The sequence below is a fragment of the Ostrea edulis genome, chromosome 3 (genome assembly GCF_947568905.1).
Source record: "Ostrea edulis chromosome 3, xbOstEdul1.1, whole genome shotgun sequence".
Classification (NCBI taxonomy): Eukaryota; Metazoa; Mollusca; class Bivalvia; order Ostreida; family Ostreidae; genus Ostrea; species Ostrea edulis.
The window spans coordinates 94,816,419-94,838,276 of NC_079166.1; the positions used below are offsets into that span (position 1 = coordinate 94,816,419).

The 21,858-nt window shown below is 35.4% G+C and overlaps 1 protein-coding gene across 2 annotated transcripts in view; it reads right to left on the reverse strand.

Annotated features, from left to right (window-relative positions):
• Positions 1–948: 948 nt before the first annotated feature.
• Positions 949–21,858, reverse strand: part of LOC125676813 (uncharacterized) — a 116,376-nt gene continuing 95,466 nt past the window's right edge. The window contains exons 17-20 of one of the 2 annotated variants that reach the window (XM_056159463.1): positions 16,993–17,247; positions 16,591–16,818; positions 11,949–12,085; positions 949–2,237 (exon numbers count right to left, since the gene is read on the reverse strand). In XM_056159463.1, the coding sequence (XP_056015438.1) occupies positions 2,190–2,237; positions 11,949–12,085; positions 16,591–16,818; positions 16,993–17,247 (668 nt within the window). In that variant the 3' untranslated portion in view covers positions 949–2,189. Of the gene's footprint in view, positions 2,238–5,459; positions 9,462–11,948; positions 12,086–16,590; positions 16,819–16,992; positions 17,248–21,858 lie in introns of those variants that run through there. The other variant, XM_056159462.1, reaches the window with a different exon arrangement.

Genomic DNA, 21,858 nt, shown 5'->3' on the forward strand with positions numbered 1-21,858 from the left:
ACATGCCGTAAATGTATAGGCTTGGACTCCTGACTTTATTTAGGTAATAGTTTCCGCGTAGGCACTGCCACAGAGGCAGCAAAGAATGGATTGTCTGAGAATGCCATTCAACAACTTGATCTTTGGCACTCTAATGCCATTAGGCGTTACATTAGGATAAATGCTTTTAGATTCTAAAATTGCCAAACTTAGCCTTAAAAGCTTGCAAGTTAAACTTCCCTTTACACATGTACTGGCACCGACTTTCTTGAATAGACAAGTCAGCATATAACTGTTTATTTTTTAGATTTGTTTTTGTTATCAGTTTGGTTAATGGGATATGAAGTCAGCATATGGCTGTCCATATACTCTTTAAACCATTCAGAGTCATCAACTCAGTATGATTCAGCTTAGGAGGTCAGCATATGGCTGCTTATATAAACTGTACTCTGGTCAGCCATCTCAGCATAGTTCTGCCTTATATGTGTTACTTTGACTGTAAGCTACTGTTCACGAGGTCAGCATTTGGCTGCTCATACAAACATTATGCTGGTGTGAGCTCAGCATAAATTTGCTCTTGAATTTTGTTACATAGTCTAAACTGCTGTGCATGAGGTCAGCATATGGCTGCTCATTTGACAGACATATGTAACAGTATCCTAGTCATGAGCTCAGCATATTTTTGTCCCTCCTTAATATTGTACATATACTTGGAACTGTATACATGAGGTTAGCTTAAGGCGACTCATATTTGGTCCTTGTATATATGTTTTGTTTCAGTCATTGAGGTACACATTGTGATTCATGTATGTTGGTGCCTAATTCTGCACCAGTTTGTATACATTAAGGTAGCTCCATCCTCATGTGACTTATCAATATTAATGGTTAAAAGTGGAAAAACTTTATCAATTTCCAATCAATATAGTTTAATTTAATTAATAACCAAAGAAAATGCATATGTTACCACCTTTTTAAAGATGTCAGACATACAAAAACAGAAGCATACATCAACATCAGAAAATCACTCATTTTCGTTAAACAGAATAATAAAAATAGATAAAAACTTGTTGAAATGACAAAATTTAAATATCAAAAGTCTTTAAAAAAACTGCTAATTCATAAATATGTATAGATTAATTGTGGATATTAGGGAAACCAATGTATAATAGACATCCAGTAGAGGAAATTCCATCATAGAAGTTATTGCCCTTGACAACATTTTTTTAATCATAAATAATTGATTATCTATGAAAAATATAAACTTTTTCAGTAATAATAGTTTACCAGATTTTTTATTATATCCAGTGAATAAAATTCCTCCAAAAGATATGTTTCTATCATGTGCAAAGTTTGATTTATTAGGACTTTTGTAAAAACCTATGACATCACACGAGGATCGATCAACCTTAATTTGTATTCATATAACAAGCTTATATACTTTAATTTATATACCATGTTGCATGGGTAGTCTTGCTAGAGGCAACCAAATAATTTGCACCAATATTTCCTTTTCTTGGAAAACCTTCTGTACAAGGTAATACAAATAAATGCCCTGTCCTTGGGTGGCGCTGCATGCATCATGCAAGCATTAAGCATTCCTTGTGGCCTTTTTGTGTACGCCACCTTCTTGTTACACAAACTTTGCAATCATTTTATAACAACAGCTGGGATAAGCACCAATTTGCAATGTAACATATCTAAGTTTAAAGTATTCATCATTTGTCCTTATCCCAGCTATTAATTTACATTATTATAGGTAATTCTATATTATATGACACAATCACTTAGCTGAAGTTTTCTTGTTTTCCTTCAGTGGTTCAAGCAACAAGAACACGCTTCGGAAAAGGCATTTAACTTTACTATAAGGGTGTAAGCTTTGTTTAATGAAAAGTTTTAAATATAAATAATGTTTTGCATAGGTCTTTCATGATATGTATAGTTCACATTTTTTATGTATAAAATCACTAAATTTTCTCCTAAACGACGCTTGTAATGGCAATGCATCAGTAACAACATAATTGCAAAATAAACATTTTCATCATTAATGCATAAAATGTAATCGCGTTATTAAAAATATTATTTACACTTGATTTAGACAGAATGTTGAGGAAGAACAATACACTTCCTATCACAACAAATTCATAAACACGGAATGACAATTATTAAGGACACTGTATAACAAATAATATTGGCTGGTAGTGTCCCGATGTTCATATCAATATGGAAGTCTGTCGAGTCATCTCCTGATTCGTTATCGTCTACAACACACTATACAATTCATGTCCTCTTATTTACATATATACACAAATAAGAACATTCCAAATATTGTGAAGCCCTCACAATCTTATACAAAATTAAAATATCACAAGATACACTTTATTATCATAATGGCGTTATATTCATATATAAATAATTTTTTTCACATACTTATATACAGAATTGACTTATAAAAACATTGGTATGTAAATTGTCATTGCATAATTTTAGCAAAGGGTGTCATACATGTATGTCTTTTAATTGTACAGCTGTGAACTGTAGGTGAAATTTTCAAATGAAAGTAATGGTATATGGAATATAGATATTTTAATCAATTCAAGGTGAAGATAACGAACAGTGATCAATCTCATAACTCCTACAATCAGATTTTCAAAATAGGTCTACTATTGTATGCAACATTCTCGGGCAAAAGTACTTGTTTTATCTAATTCTCGTCCCCCTCTCTTAAATACATTCAAATGGGATAGATATGTAGCCTTCACATCTCACCTAATGAAGATCCGCTAACGTACTACACATGTACAATTATGTTTCCATGTCTAAGGCTACTGCCTCGGTGCATGCATGCATGTCTGATGTACCAATGTTAATGATGTAAATATCAGGGTTACTTTTAAACATCTTATCTTTCACCAAAAAGCAATGAATTGACATCCATTTCAATGTAATTTTGTGATAAATGTATCGACTTTCAATGCGATGTCCTCCCATGTTCGCTTCTCCGTTGACACTTTTCTGGTTCAGAGAATTCAGAGGGTGTTTGATACCTCGTACACTCTTCAAGTTACGTCAACTCGTTTGATTTTGTATATGCACCGTGTGTCGCACATCGACTGCCTCTGTAATACCCAACGCTACATTTTTCGAATGAACTCACTGATGAAATTAAATTCGGATCGCCGCCATTTTCACTATTCAGTTATTCCGTGCCACCTATCAGCTTTTATGAAAATTTCATGAATGATAGCTAAAAATCTATATATTTAAAACGATTATCGTACCATTCATAAAATGGAAATAAAACTTGTTCACACTTTTGAAGATTGATAATGATAATTGAAAACTTTATCTTGAAATATGTATAATTCATAGTTTATTTAAGTTTTGTTACTTTGAATATTTCCAATTGGTATAGCCGACAATTTGTTTGAATTGATACACGGTAAACATGTTTTGTTTTCTATATCATGTAAATTGAACTGAATGATACAAGATAAATAAATTTTCATAGAATATACACCCAGCCAATTTCTTCCTAAAAGTTTTGCCCATTTTCATAATATTTGATGTGCTACGGTAATTCGATGTTGAACTATTCCTACGTGGAATAGCACTTAAATATCGTTATGCAATGCAAGTGATGTAACCTCCAACAGTATGGAATTCGATAAAGGTCATTAAAAGTTGGGGTTTTGTTTTTACTAAACCACTTGAGTTTAAAATTACACTATTTGAATATAATTTGTTACCGTTATGGATACACAGTCCGGTAAGCTTACAGACTACATAAAAAATAGTAAAAAGACAGTGTCTGTACATACAGCTCTCGATAATCTGAAACAGCAGATTGCTATTTTCAACATTTAACACTAATTAGCTGATATCTTCCAACATGTCTGTATGTTGTTTACGTATCACCGTCTGTGTACTACTATATACAGTGTTTTATGAACAGATTTCTGTGTACGGCTGTTTTATACATGTATTGCTGCCTGTTTTCTGCTTTATGTATACTGATAACTGTACTCCGTTGTCGTTAGTTTGTTTGTCTGCATTGCTGTGTCCGTACGACTGTTTGTCTACTGCTGTCTTAAAATCTTTAATTTTTAGATCTAGGTTTTTGAATGAACTGCTTGTTAGGCTCTGTAAAATAGACCCATCATAGACACCGGGTAATATGGAGTCAATTGAATTCGCAGAGACCAATTTTCCTGGAAAATCCAACTCCGATGCAAGTTCGCGGACATGGTTTCTGAATATTGGAAAATGAGTTGTGTATTACCTTGTGGTTTGAAATTGATGAAATAGGGTTAACCATGCAATCTTAGCCTCATTTTTCCCCTCGGTGAATTATAAAACATCAATACACTGTTTATCACGAGATTATCTGTACATAGTGTATTTGGTAGATGTTCCGACTTCAATTTGATCTACTTATGCTAATGATAAAATTCCTGATAAATAATCAAAATTTAAAAAAGTAGCATGTATTGTCAGTCATTAATGATATCAGAAATACATAAATCTATATTGATATATAGTTATCTTTTTAAATATACAAATCTATTTTGGGGTTATTACTCGGAACATTTTATTGCCGGGCTTCAAAAACCTTTTCATGTAATCAGTGAAACCGAAGGGTTAATGACAAATTATCAACTCAACTTTAGGAGATACGGAACGACTTCACGTTGTCTTCCAACAAATTCCCATATTTATGTAGCAATATTCACTTTAATGTGCACATCATATCTGTTTCCCAACCGATTCAATGCTCAAGAGCATGACCCGTATATAAATGATCTTGAAACATAGGTACACACGGATAAATACATTCAGGTGATAGGATTGTCAAAAGCATCATCAGAAGAAAATATTTTCGAAAATTATATGGTTACTACAATGATCATATTTGCAAATATGAACTGTCATTACGTCGGATGTTGTCTAGTGTGTTTTATACCAATCTTCTTACATAATTATTCGTTGCGAGTTAGTTAGGCGCTCCTTCGGATGAAACCGTATAAACCGAAGCCCTGTGTCACAGCAAATATGGCACTATAAAGATGCATCTCTGCCCAAAAGCCGTAAGCGCCGAGTATATACATAAAATTTGCAGTCCTGCACTGGCAATGGTGACGTCTCCATATGGGTGAAATATTCTCGAAAGTGACGTTAAACAATATTCAATCAATCAAACATTACACACTGATTTTGCTACAGACTGCCCTGTTTTCCTGGTCGAAATTGAGGTCTAACAGACGGGTGTGTCTGGTCAGCAGGGGAAGATTACTCTTTCCAGGCATCTGAATACACCTCTATTTTTTTCCCATTATCCCATGTTTGCCCTTTTTCCGATGTTCTATTACTTATGAGATTGGTGAGATTAATCATGTTTCGTTATGAAAAACACGGGGGTAACAAAAAATGAGTAATCTCATCTAGCTAATTCGATATCTAAAATAACAGATACGAATAACCACTAAAATTGAACTGTTTCATTAGTATCACCAACATGTTTTAACAATTTATATCCATGGATACATATAAAGTAAAACTACATTGTCACGTCAACAATGGATACAAATGTGGCATTCCATTATGTACATGCCTTTCTGGTACAAATATATGGGAGAATCATCAGAATGTATAGAAATATAATTTGATTCTACTTGTAACACAAAATTAGATTTTCTGAACACGCTGAAAAAATCGTTTAGAATGTATAAACGTAACTTGGTATGGGGACACACGCCCTTCACATTGAAGGCGGCATTACTTTTCCTTTTCTAATTTTATATTGCACCATGCAACATTGTTACGTTGATCGGACGATGGAGTTGGAAAAGAACGAAATTAAACGTGGGAAATGAAATACTGTATTGTCTGACACCATTATTTTTCTATGTTTATAATGATCTAGTTTGCCGAAACAACCTATCATTGGGTCAAATGTTGTCTGACGAGTTTCACACCGATTGTTAGGCCATTCTTTGCATTACGGATGACGCAGTAAACCTGATCAAGATATGGGGATCATGACAGGTGTGACTGGTCTACAGGGGATGTTTAATCCTCCTAGACACACGATCCCACCTCCAGTATACCAGGGGGTCCATGTTTGCCAAACTCTCTATTTTGTATCGTTGATAGGAGTTATTAGATTGATCACTGTTTATTATATTCACCTTTCAAACAAATCGTAGCATTCTGTTTTTACAAGCTACATAAAACATTAACGGTAAAAGTTAAAAAAAAAAACTAACATGATATGTACAACGATTTCGTATGATAAATTAAAAAAAAAACGGTTTATCAAGTATTCGTAAGCATGTTTTTACTTGTAGGGGTGCTTTATCCGCCTATCGAAGTGTGAGTGCGTCATGGATGTCTTACACGATGTAACATATGACGTCATGTCTCATCGATTAACATGTGGATTGCTTTCATAATTTACTATGCCGGATTTAATTGGCGATAAAGTTGCATGCTATGGAAAGTCACACTGTTGTTGAAATTTATAAAATCAAAAATCGCTAATCACATTACATTTTCTAGTGCATAACGCGACATAAACATTGCAACAATACCTCGTGGTAGGAAGGACTTCAAAGCCAATCTTATACTGCGAAGTAAACATCAGGCCTACATAACAGATCCCCCGCTATCAAATTTCCACCATACGTTTTCAAATTTGATAAATGAAATACATGTTTCAATATGCAAAGAACCAAGATGCCTTCTTCCATCTTCGACACTTTGTCGGTATGTTGCGAAGCGAATCCTTGAACGGTGCAGTTAATTCATATTTACGAATTGAAAATGCATATTTTAGTACTGAGATTGAATTACAGGGAATTAATTTAATTTCCTTTTTGTATTTTGTACAATATGAATTTCTTTAGGTCAGTTTACGCTTTTTATAAACTGACTCGCGCCTTATAAGCGTAAACTGCCCCGAAACAATTTATATCGCATAAGATATTTTTAAAAATCCATTCCTTAAATGAAACTGTGAATCGTAGAATCGATGTGAATGGCGTTGATTTACAAAGTAACGCCATCCGCATACATGTAACATATACAGGCATGCATGAATGAATAAAATGATATTGAATGACTGCATTGATGAAAAATGTTAGACAATTGCATAGTATCCATGGTTTATTCTATTAATATACATCAAATCATTTAATAACATGTCTTACTTGGATGCAGCATTTAAAGATTGTTTGGTTCTTTTAAGACAATATTCTTCTTTCAAAAAAATCAATTCCAAGTGTAGTAAAACTTCGAAAAAAGGACTTTTCTGTCATTAAAAAGCAACAATGGAGTAATGTGTACTGCATGGAGAGATACCTATCGACATGTTTGTTCTAAATGTTAAGTGGACACGATCACATAATCCATTTTCAATTTGGCCCATGGAATTATGTCGACAATTAGTTTAGATATTGTCCCTTACTCTTTCTTTGATGAGCTCCGTCACTTTTTGGACACTTTTTTGGACAGATTGAAAATGCAAAAGAAAAATGTTTGCAATTCTGCATTTTCTTTCAGCAAAGTAAAAAAGCGTTTGTCAGATATGGTGAATGCCATGACCTGGGATGTAAATGTAGATAGATATCCGTTACTTTGCTATGCCTCTATTGTCCTACATATAACCATTGTTGACAAAACCAACAAATCTTTCAAAAATTGATAGGGTTTCAATTATGTTCGTGGGGAATTGATTGAAAAAAGAAACTGCAGTGTCTGTTTCAGTTAAGGATATGTTTTGGTTCTGAATAATGCATCAATTCACCACAATTGATATTATATGAAGGTAATGCAAAAACGGTTCAATCAAGGTATGTTGACATTCTCTACAGCACATGTCACTTATCCTATGCTTAAATGTTTATCATCTTCTGTAGTCTAGAAAGATGCAGGCTAGCTGGACGAATTTGTAGCTATCCTCTGAAAAACGGATCAGGGGCTCGTTTTACAAAACAACTTACGGCAATGTCACAAGTCTTAAATTGTATTACACGATTATTCCTTTAAGTGAATGAAGTAAACTTTTTAGAGGCTTAATTTTTAACATTTAAAAAAAATGCATTTGGAGTGAATGAACTTACAATGAAACTAGAAAATTCCAATATGTAAAGTTGGCCGTAAGTCGTAAGTTATTTTGTAAAACGGAGCCCTGTATCTTTCATCATGAAATGATTTTCAACGTTTGTGTAAAAATGGGATATTCTTCCGCGATATAACATTCAGTTCTCAATCCTCCAAAATCTGACCAAGTTGCGCTTGTTAATGAAGTGGCGTGGTTTTGCCCGGACATGCTTTGGACAAGGCATTTCATCAATACTTGTGTTTATCTGTAACACTTCGTGTTCTTGCAAAAACAAATCGTAATCTTCGCTGGTAATATCAGCATCCTGACAATAATATCCTATCTCATATCTAACTTGGTTATGGAAGGTCTTTGTTATTTCACGGACACGTTTCTCAACTTCATTCCTTATATCTACGACGTGCCTTGTACTTAGATGCATTTTCTTATCAGGAGTGAAGACTTGTAATTGGATCGAAGTTTGGTTAACTGCAATGGCTATGTAATGGCTAGAATCATCTTCCTTGTAAAATGCTGCATTTTTACAAAACATTTCTTGATCGAGCGCTCTCCACTTCTCTAAACAACCAACAACCAGGCGGAAGAAGAAAAAATGGGGTAAATATGTTTTGAAATGGAAAATAAGAAGAGGCGTTTTTTCTCCATTTTTCAGTATGTCTAAATATTCTTGAGAGAGGTCAATTCTGTTCATGCTTGGGATGTAGTACATATCTCCATTTTTTTCCTCATCCTTAAGTTTTTGTGTCATTAGTCCAAGTCTCTGCATATATGGCATAATATCCCTTTCATGCATGGTGTACGAGTCATCGTTGGTTTCTTCCCATATTTCTTTAATTGCTGTTTCAGAAATCCTGCCCGTTCTCAACCATTTGTCCTTTATATCCTTTACGAGATGTGTTGGATCCGTAATGATGTGTTTAAACGCGTCAACAAACCACTGGACATTGATTATGATTGTGTCCTTCAATTTCTTATCCGCAAAATAAAGGATGTGTCCAATCTCCTGGAAAAATCGAAGCATATCGTCCATGTCGTCCTCGGTTGATAAATTCAGTTCCTTGATTTTCCTCAATTCCTCTCTTTTTAGAATTCTCTCTCCGTTACTTTTTCTGTCGGTGAGAATTTTTTCAAATTTTGCCCAATTTAAGGGAATTCTTTCTCCCCATTGAGGCAGGCGTTGTACAGTTTTAACAATACATTGTTGGACATCTTCTATAATATTCCTTTGACGATCATTTAACAGATTTGATGGACACTCAACTTCAAAATATTTGCGAGGCGATAAAATATCCGACAGTGTGTCTCCTTCCGGTAAGGAATTTTTCAATTCCTCATAAAATGCCAAAGGTGTCGCATATTTTTTCTGCAATTCAATAAATAATTCAATCCTTCAAAAGGTGGAAGCACAATCATAAATTCGAATATTCAGATTACTTATGTGTAATTCCATTTGAGATCCTAACTCCTGTAATTGACATGGAATATACGAGTATATGAACTACCACGGGAAGCCAAGGTTGTTGACTTTCACGTCGTAATTGAAATGAGAAACCGGCGTTTAAAGATATTCATAACGTGTATGTTTGTCTTTCTCGCATTGTTGATTATATGTGATATCGAGTTGTGTTGTTTGATTTGTTTAGTAATAGAAATAGTTAATTTTTCTTTTAAAATTTGTAAAACAGAATCGTAAAATAATATAAAATAATGAAACTCTTAAAAATCAAACCCGATCTATGTATATTTCGATATCGGTAAAAAATGCACAATGTAACGGGATTCATGTAATTCAAGCAAGTTAGAATCCATGTTACGTGGGCTTTCGACAAGGACGTCTGTTAAATCATTCATGTGCACATTTAATATATGTAAAATAAATATAACCAAAAAAAAAAAATGATAATATTTTTATGCATGACTTCAGTGTCAAATAAATATATTAAAAAATAATGATATGTTTGGATCGGACTTCTCGAAAACTAGTAGCAACTAATCGAGTTTTGTTAAAACGTTGTGTGGAAAATGGTTCGGAGTATTCTGGAATCTATTATGATATTATAATTTTGTTCTATCTCGTTTAATCCTTATATATGTTTAGTTATGGTAATAATTTCCATGCATATATCGTTAATTTGCAACCGCAATAAAACCACTGAAACGACCAACGACTGACAAATTTTTGGGATGACCTGTCCCGTTTTCAAAAACGTAATACAACTACTCTTTATAATACACTATTTGATTTAAATCATACCTGATTAATAATTTAAATATAAAAACTAACTGGCCATTTTGAGAAAATTTGAATATAATACCAACGACTTATTGAGGATATCGATTTTTATCTTACTGAAACTTTAACGTTATTTTAATGCTGTATTTTGCAATGAGATATTTATTGCATGCAGGTACAGTCTCTGAAACGTTTTACTTTACCAGAGAGTTAAGGGTGATATACAAGAAATATATCCAGTGTGAAACCGGCACATTTGCCATGAATTTTGCTTACGGTGATCGAATTCACGATGGACCTGACACCCTATATCTAGTGAGCCTCGCTCATGAGCTTATTTTGTCTGATATATAAACATCACTAGCATAAAGGAATGATAGATGAACGCTCCCCGTCATATTCATCAAAGTCTGAATTAAAGATATATCTCATTGCCGACAAAATGATTTGTGAATGAAAATAAAGATAATGAGAAACTAATAACCAGAGCCCTAAATTGAATTAAAACAATATCCATTCAATTAATTGATTAAGTTGAACAGCAGGCTTAGCTGATATGAGCACCATCCCTAATCATCAAACAGTATAATTACATGATTGAAATTGAGGCGAGTGGCCATTTATCATTTTAAAGAATCATTCTAAAAATTCTACTGAACTTTTAGTAAACTTAAAATTGCAAAGATTTTCTCAAATCAACAACATCAAAAGGTACAACTTCTCAACACCTTAAACCAACCAATCATCACAATAAATCAAAAACTATACTTTTTGACATCATAGACAGTCACAAAAAAAATGGAAAACGGAAATATTCATATTTAGCGACCAGTCATCCAACGAAGTACTTCATTAAACACCACTCTGACTCCACGCACAACTACTCTGAAGTTGAAATTAAAAATATCCTCGTTGACTATTTGTGTAGTCTTTGGTGGTCAGGTCTTAATCGAATAATCTATATAATCTAAAGTGTCGGATTTAATTGGCGACAATGGAGCATGATGTGGTAAGCCATTTTGTAGTTTAATTTAATCTTTTACTTTGAATTATTTTTTCTTGACCACTCTAATATTCGGCCTGAAACTTGGATACTGTAAATTAAAGGAGGAATTGCTCCCTTTTAAAAAAAAAATAGTGTAAACAGTATTCGAAAAGTTAGTTATTATGAATGTTAACAGATTCTAGATAAATAAAAGAAAACGTATTTGATATGATACCAATTCCAAATAGTACAATGAAAACTGTTTGGGTAATCGTCTCAGAATCGTGTCTATATATCAATATTATCGAATGTAATATGTACCAATAGAAAAATCTGTTCTAATCGAGCGTCAAGACTGAACTGAACTAATCAGTCCTACGTTGGATCAAGTCAAAAAATATGTAGACGTATTCTTTGTTGTCAGTTTTCGTAGTTTAGTTGTAGTGTTAGTTTCCCTTTCTATCTAAATATTATATTGTACTGAGGAAGGGACAGGTCGTCCCGAAAATTTGACAATTCACTGTTATTCGTGTGGTTGGACATTTTTAGTGTTGTTGTATTGGATTTTAGTGAGAGAGAGAGAGAGAGAGAGAGAGAGAGAGAGAGAGAGAGAGAGAGAGAGAGAGACTTACCGAATCAGCCTCATCTTTATGTGAAGCAATGAGAATCACTGGAACACTATTCTCTCTTTCTGTTTCTCTACCACTGATTCGCCTTTTTCCGACATCGCAGTAAGTTTTTATGCACTGAAGCCAGAATACGATGTAGTCTAAAAAGTAAAATATTGAAAATTATAATTTTTGACCACTAAATTATTTTATTCAAACAATGGATAAGCAAAGCCAATCATTGATATTTCTGACGATCATATAACATTACTACACTACCCACGTCTATGTCGTGGTCAACATACACGGAAATCTGTCAAGATAACAAACACTGATCAATCAAATACGGCAAAAAACGGAACTTGAAGACATGCTGTTTCATTACAATACAGACAAGAGGTCCACAGGCCTAACTGGTCGCCAGAGTATTAAAAGTATCACGGGTCGCAAGGGCTACGGAATCTAAAAAATACGTATTCTGAAAATATAAACCAAATTGTAATATTCAGCGACATTATCAAATAGGACGTGTTCTTTAAACTTAAATGTCTCGAAAAGCTTATACACTAGGGATCATGCTATTTACAATATGGTAAATGCCTGTCTGCTCTAAATCACTATACATTTAGTTTGCCTTAAAAATATCAGTTTGTAAAGAGAATTTGTTCAAATTTGTCAAATTTTGGTGTGGTTTTTTTTTTTGCCCCTAAGGCCTCGGGAGTACAGAAGTCCTAAACTTTACGTAATATGTCCCTAAGATGCTTCATACCAGGTTTGAAAAGAATTAGATGGTAGTTATCAACAAGGAGTTAAAATGCTCATTTGCTCATATATGTACCTTGGACCAATGGCCATTTCGCCCCACCCTGTCACCAAAAATCCTACAATAAAACCCCTACCATTGGGATCATGAAATCTACGATCTTATTTACAGGTTACCTGTTCCTTCTAAGCATTCATTTCCTCTCAATTTAGTATCAATAGTATAGAGAAGATATTTATAAGACCCAGTTTTAAGTAAACGCTTCCAAATTTAACCTGCGTCGTGATCAATGGTAAGCCGTCAGTCAATCAAACTTTGAATAAATCTCAGGTTGATGGACACAAGCAGAGACCGTGGTCGACAGCTTCCCGAGAGAGATACTGATAACAATATGATAAACAGTTTTCTTTAGATCTTGACAAAGTCCAGTATACCCGAGTTTAGATAGCATTGACTCGTCCACACAGCTAATGTCTCACAATTCCAATTTCAAAAACAAAGCCCTAAGATTAACTTTATAGGCTCTTGATATTATAAAATAAAAGTCATTCCCATCTAAATGTACAGTGCCTAATTGCTTTTGATTTTAATTGCTGAATAATTACGTAGTTAGAAAACGATTAGTGACAGCATGGAACAAGTGTACCGCCTGCAATACAATATAAGCCCGTCGGACAGTAAAATTTAACCTGGAAGCATATTATGCACTCAGAATGGATACAATAATATTGAATAAAAACGCCTTAAAGTTGACCATGGTGAACCAGTTCATCTGACATGTGAACTGATTATGCATTTCTTTGAGAATGAGGTTGTGACAAAATGTCAGTGCTATATCTCTTTCTGATGATAAGTCCATTAAACGAGTTGATCTACTTTTAGTCCTAAAGTGGGTCTTGGGGCACCAATTAAGTTGAACTGTAAACAGATTATGTATTTCCAAATTCACTTTTTGACCTGTGTAGGCCAACAGTGGGCCAAGGATCGACCAATCCAATTAAAATCCAAACTGAACTTGTACATTGTATTCCCCCGAGAGGCAGCATTTGACAAAATATCACCCCGGAAAACTGTTTGACATATTTAACCCAAATGCTACGCAGTTGAAATACAAACCGAACTTGTATTTCTCAATGAGATAGTATGTGACTAAATTTCAGAACAATCTCTGTATTTATAATGAAAATAGCTTGGAAAACTGTATGGCCTATTCAGTCTAAAACCAGGTAAAAGGAACACTAATCCAGCAGAAATGCAAATTGAACTTGTACTCCTCTGCGAGGAAGCCTGTGATTAAATGTCAGCGTAATACCTGTATTCATATTGGGGAAAAAAACCCGGGAAACTGTTTGATCTACTTTTAGTTCTAATGTAGGTCACAAACGGACGAGGCAATCCAGCTGAAGTACAAACTGAACTTGTATTTCAGGGCAATATGTGTATCTGTAACGAATAAAGCCCGGTAAACTGTTTGATGTACATATAGTCCTCAAGTAGGTCAAGGAAGGACCAATCCAACTAAATCACAAACTCACTCTGACAATTCTTGAGGGAGATATTGTGACCAAATTTCAAAGTCGTACATGCATCTGTTACTGAAAAAAGTCTGGTAAACATGACCTCGGATGAACGGACAGCCAACCTGTCAGACAGCCAGCCGCACGGGCAGCGCCATAACATGATACAGACATATAAAAATTACAACTAGCTGAACAATCTACGTTTTCCTCATCAAAGGAGAATGACCTCCGAAATATTTCTGAAAGTTTCTCCGAGAAAATATCTTGGTGTTAATTGCATATAACGGATAGAACTGGACTACAAACCCGGAAGTAGAGAGGTTAGAAGAAACTCCAGAAACGCCTACATCAATTGATGTACGTATACCTTCCGTCCCTGAACATCCCGACTGCCGGGCATGTTTATCCAACCCTGCGTGGTAGAAAACCTTAGGCCGGCTAAAATCCGAAAACCCATGTGCAAGAAGATTTAGAACATACTGTGCCATCGCGGAATGTGGCAGGGTAGCAGCTACATAGAGCAAAATCCGCGCCATCATATGAATATCAGATGAGAGAGGTTCCTCGGGCAGTCAAATGGAACAAGAAGAAAACTAATATTAAACTGCGTCGTCCGCCAAATCCGGGGTCCCGCAAACCTTCTCTACATGAAACATAGTTGGCAGTTATTGAATTGTAAATAGTCAGTATATATTTAGTCATGTAGTATACAGGGCTTTATGAATAGTAAATCTAAAATTAAAAAATCGCATTTCTCTGCTTGCTAATGTCCTAAAAAAATATTCAGCATAAGAATTTATAAATCGTTGTTTATATAGAAAAAAAATGTGATAACCTGAAATACTTCCTATGTATATCAAAAGTATAAACAACAGCCCGATAAAAGTTAAAGATAACGAACAGTGATACTATCAAAAGTCCTATAGACAAAACAAAATAGATAGTTGGGCAAACACGGATCCCTGACACACCAGGGGTGGGATCAGGTGGCAAGATATCTTTGTCGGGTAAAATCCAGGTAAATAACAACGACCATGGATAAGCTCCACCCATATCCAGTGATCCGTGAATGTCAATAACCTGCCTCAATTCAAAAACTGATCATACGCAGAACAAGCTCTTGTGTATCGAATCAGTTGAAGGATATAAACACCATATGCTGATGATAATGGAATATTGCTACATAAATATGGGAAGTGGAATACTATTTACCAAGTTTGGCCCCACCCTAGAATCAAAACCTCTACCCTGGGGATCATAACATTTACAGTTATGGTAGAGGCCTTCCTACTTTGAATCACTATGCATTTAGATTTTTACACATATATTGTTGCAGAGAAGATGTTTGAAAATTTGCCAAATTGTGCCCCGTCCCGAAGACCCCGGGGTGCAGGAGTCCTAAAATTTACAACCCTATGTTCCAAAGATGCTTTAAACCATATTTTCGTCCCACCCTGTTACCAGAATTTCTATTCCTGGGACCCAGAAAATTACAGTTTTAATTTAAACAATATTTTATTATGTATGAAACATAAATGGATTAGGCAGCAGGCTTGCAGCCTATATATAAGCCTTCTCCAAAAAATACAGTTTTGGTAAAGGGTTATCTGCTCATTCTAAATATCCATTTACTTTCAAATTATTATCAATAGCAATAAATATATTTTGCATATAGATACTTTTTTCCCTGGAGATCATGAAATTAACAGGTTTAGTTGAAGTCCGTCTGCTCTACATCATTTTGCATTTAGTTTTTGTTTTACAAATACACGGTTGTAGAAAAGAAACGGAGTTGTAAGAGTCAATTTATGCCCCTTCCCGTCTCAGATATCCTTCATACCAGTTTAATTGTTAACACACGACGACGGACGTAGACCAGTTGCAATAGGTCTCCTGAGTTTACGGTAGTAGGACAAAAACCTAACTTGTAAACATGTCTTTTTATTGAAATACAAAACAAATGAATAAAACATTCTGTAAACAGATCTTTTAAAAAAAATTCCACGACCCACCCATGTCATGTGACATTCAACCTAAACAGAAAATGAAGCAGGGAGTCAGCATTTTATACCAGATGGTATTCTGAAAGTTTTGAAAGCATTTAATGAGATGATTCTGAAATGTCACACACTGTGGCCGAACATGGAATGCGTTAAATCCCAAGGGCAAATATCAAAACTAACCAAAGTAACTGATTTTTTTTTCAAAGTGCGATATGAAGGAGTACCCAGATCTGTCCAGTAGAGGAATATTGACCCAAAACTATGAACAAAATTGTGAACATCAAGCATACCAAACTGTACATGTACAACTCAACTGCAAACTGAAAAACCAGCCAACTTGATTTGAGAGTTTTCGTTCAATGTGTGCTATAAAGAAGTACCATCATAGGTCCAGTTGTGAAATAGGGATCCAATTGGGTCGTGGCGATCCTTGTTATGCTCGTGAACTTTCTCTGTCAGATTTTTGGACATGTCAACGACTAACATATAGAACGCTCTTCTGGACAGGTAAACCTGGTGACAAGCATAATAAGCCACTTGTCCCGCAAAATCTGTCATGCTTATCAGCTGTTTATCACTGTGGAATACTGAAGAGTTTCCTTTGTAATCTGAAATACAAGTTTCATTGAATGAGTGTATTCAAGGTATACTAATAGATACTTTCCAAAATATAGAGTTCGGAATACCGTGTACCGATAAAAATAATATAATAAAAAAACAACATATTTGTCGAGATATTCTGATTTCAATCGTTGCAAATTAAAAGAAAAATAAAAGCCTACTTTTCAGTGTGCCAGATTCTATTTCAAACAAATCCTCATGGACCTCCAGACCAACAGTTGTCTCCGTGGGTCGGTCTTTGTCTGCTGTCTCTCTATTCTGAAGCTTTTTGAGAAGTGTTGTTTTCCCTGCGCCTGCGCATCCAACAAGCATACCTCTAGCACAGTACAGTTTCTTTCGTCCTTGTTCTTTACTACTTTTTACATATCTCCGTCTTGCATCAATGTCCCATTTCATTACCTCCTCAGGAACGTTTACTGAATAAAACAAAAAGAAGGTACAAAAGCCCATTTCTAATGATAACCTGTGATCAATTGATACTTCATTCCCTAACCGACCCACGGTAAAATTGAACAATCACTTATTTTCAACATAGAATGATAATTTCACTATGATTTTCAGAAGCGAGTACACCCGATAAGGAGGTGGTGTGTGTGAGTGGTCAAGTTCATACACTATGTTTATGGATTTTAATCAAATTGTCACAAAAGAGAGAAATGTGCACTGGCGAACCTACATATAACAGCTGATAGATGTTGGGTAGAATGAGACAAAAAAAAAAGAAGAAGAAAAAATTATAAATTTAAATAGTTTTTATATAAATGTAAATGCAAACCACAAGAAACATTACATCAATCGGAGAACTCAGTGAATAAATGTACCCCACTTCAAGTTTTAATAAATTGAAGAATGCTTTATGCTATAATAAGATTCAGCGTGTGAAGTGTAAGTGTTAAATAAGAATTACATTAGATATATCACACAGAGATATTTTGTTTCCGTATATGAAATGGTGACCTATGTTCAATTACTGGATAAAAATCAATACCCCATACAGCGTTGGGAAATGTTTCTTCTCACAGGAATTAATGTTAATCTTCAGAGCTTAACGAGGTTCTAAAAATGGGAACATATTACTAATGACTACGTATTTAATTAAGTTAAGGTGGGGGGGTAGAAAGTTTAATGGCAGTGGCAATGAATTGACCGTACACATTGCCTTAACGCAGCGCAGTTTAAACGCCATATCGTTTAAAACTTAAATTTAAACCAAACGTCATTTACAAATATGTTCAGTGGTAGCAAACCATAGTGAAAAGTGTTTGGTAATTGTTATCATGTATAGAAATCCAGCAGGTTTTATATATTAGATAAAATTCAATAATTTGAAGTTTAGTATCACATGTATACACATGCATATTCCTTGTTATGGGAGCTTTATCAGAGTGCACACTGTTAGAGCAGTCTATATTGAGACAGGGGTTATGTAAGAGTGAATGTTGTTAGTGCAGTCTGTATTGAGAGAGGGGTTGTGTAATAGTGAATGTTTTGAGCGTAGGCTATGCATGCACATGGTCTCCATCGTTGATATTTGTGCTCATATAAAATTGAGATTCCATACAGTCATTGAAATGTAACAAAATATTTGCGGTCGTTCTTTGCCACTTGCATCAATATATTTTTGTCATGACAAGTATATATTTTTAGTTGTTATTTTTCTCTAAAGTAATGGTATTGTGTACAACTCAGTGTCATACAATCTCGCATTTCTAGGTTATGATAACACTGATTTGAAACAGGACGTATGTATACATGTAGTGGACACTGAGGTATTCCAATGTCATGTTATAATTCTTTTTATCTACGCGTACGGGTGGTAGTAAGTTATAACAAAATATACAACATGAAACCAATTCTGCATAACTGCATCCTTGAGTAGCATAACGCAGCTAGATGGCTGGTTCAACTGAGTGCAGTTTTGAGTGCGGGCCACATACCACATACCACCACCTGTACACCACTACTGGCACACCAAATGCCTTCACTTACATCTTCTTTAACATTACTCACAACACTACCTATATACTTTTGCATTTCTTGGCATAACACTATTAATGAAAGAGATTGATCTATTGTTTTTAGTTTGCATGTGTCACCACCATACAATCACTCACATTTCCATTAACACCACATATCATCACCTATACACCACATACCACCACCTATACCACCACTCGTACACCACTTACCACCACCTATACACCACTCAAACACCACATACCACCACCTATACACCACATACCACCACCTGTACACCACTACTGCCACACCATATGTCATCACTTGCATCTTCTTTAACATTACTCACAACACTACCTATATACTTTTGCATTTCTTGGCATAACACTATTAATGAAAGAGATCGATCTACCGTTTTTAGTTTGCATGTGTCACCACCATACAATCATTCACATTTCCATTAACACCACATACCATCACCTATACACCACATACCACTACTCATACACCATCTATACACCACATACCACCACTCAAACACCACATACCACCACCCATACACTACATACCACCAACTCACGGCAACTGTACACCACTACTGACACACCACATGCCATCACTTACATCGTATTTAACATAACTCACACCACTGCCCATTTAGATCCTAAATTATGTATTTCTTTGCATCAGAATACTAATGAGAGATTGATCTACCGATATTAGATTGCGTGTGTCACCACCATACTACCACCCACATTTTATTAACATCACATATCACTACTTATACACCACATACCACCACTTGTACACCACACACTACCGCTTATACGCTAAATAAAGCCTACTCCCCACTATTGCCACACCAGTCCCCATGACTTAGGGTTTCTTTAACACTAGTCACACTATTACCTATATAGGTCCTTAATTTTGCATTTCTTTCCATAATATTAATTAAAGAGATTGCTTTAGCGTTATTAGTTTGCATGTTTCACCACCATAACACCGCTCACATTTTCGTTAACACCACATACTACCACCCAAATTTTCATTAACATCATATACCACCTATTATAATTTTCATTAACATCATATACCACCTATTATGTACCACATACCACCACCTATACACCAAATACAACCCCTCACATTCTCATGAACACGACTACTGCCACCGCAGTTGCCACCACTCATATTTACTTTAACAAGGATCCGTGTTTACCCTACTCTCAATTGTGTAATCATTATAAGATTGTTTATTATCTTCACTTTTTCATGAACAGTTATGAGACTTCCTATATTTAAAAAAAAAGTTGCTATAGTAAAAACCCAGATCTATACAGAGAGCAAGTGCTCCGATAAAGGGACGTTTAAAATGCATCTAATGCAGGATACTCTTTTTTCATTTTCAAGAGTATGCCAGACATAATCAGATGCGGAAAGGGGGGTTTCTTTATGTATCAGAAGTGTGTCCTAACTCTTCCTTAGGTAACAGGAATATAAATATATACACTTTATATACCACCATACACCGTATATCGTTACCCCTTTACACTCTGCTCGCAATAATTATGTAAATTAGATTTTCTTACAACGTAGTGAGGATCGGGGTCGGGAGAAAATAGAGGGGCGATTTCAAGGTCACAATATGAATTATGACCTTCGCGCAAATATAAAAATGTTGAGTGATTTGATACGAAATTAAAATAATATATTATTTGACAAGAAAATCTTTCACGTATACGGCTTATCACTTGATAACGGCAGTCAATATAACGACAACATGTAGACATGAATTGTAAGATGTACGTCGTGACGTACTTTTTCGTTGTGATCCCATAGGGTGCGAAGTGCACAGATAGTTGTTTTCCATAATAGAGTTTAGGTCCAAAGTACTTTTAGAGTAAAAATTAATTATATCTAAATATATAGCGTAAAAATATATGGGATCCAGGTTAGAATAGGTCCTCACTTCCCCTTGGTTGTCGTCAGAGGCGACTAAATGGGGCGGTCTTTCGGATGAGATCGCAAAAACTTAGGTCCCGTGTCACGGCAGGTGTGGCACGATAAAGATCCCTCCCTGCTCAAAGACCGTAAGCGCCGAGCATAGGCCTATATTTTGCAGTCCTTCACGGGCAGTAATGACGTCGCCTTATGAGTGAATCATTCTCGAGTAAGAAATTAAAAAATCAATCACATAAGATTCAATACAAAGGCCTAATACAGAAAGATCTGACTCAAACCACACAATATAGTGAATATATCCATAAACTCTGTGCATGTTAACCGAATTCCGTAGCTGAGCTCATTGTTTACAAAACACCCCGCGTTTCCGAGAAATGAAAACGAAACCTGGCATGTTCTAATTTTCAATCTTCTTAACGCTACTGGGTCACCAGTGAAGCGAACTGGCGAGAGCGTCGTTATATAACGAGAGAGCGCAGACCTCCTCGAAAACATCCCTCGGTATATCTGAGCTAATTGTTTACAAATACCAGCGTTTCCGAGAAATGAAACCTGACGCCTATCTATTTTCTGTCAGCTGTTAGACGAGGTCAGTAAATTATGTGTAAATTTATTCATTGAATAAATGTGTAAACTTTCAACCATTGTTCTTTAATTCTTTATTTGAAAATTTAACAAAAAGGAATACACCTGGAATATAAAACGTTCACACGCTATCGCCCCAGGTTTTCCCCACCTACCCAGCTTGACCTCTCCACCGGCCCAGCTTGACCGCGCCAGGTGGCCTGCTGGCCACCTGCTTGACCCCTACACTCATGCCAATACCCCTCAAAACTGCACTCCGCTGTACGAGCCATCGGCCCGCACTCAAAACTGCACTCCGCTGAACCAGCCATCTAGCTGCGTTATACTACTTCCGTGTTACCAATCGCGTCCGAGTTAACGATCTCGATATTTAAATCTTTCCGACAACAATCACAGACTCGCAGTGCTGTTTATAAATGTACCACAAACACTCGGCGTCTAAATATATATAATAAAAATGTCTTCCTTTAAACGAAATATTCACAATCCATATCATTCATATCACCCCTCTCATGGTTTTC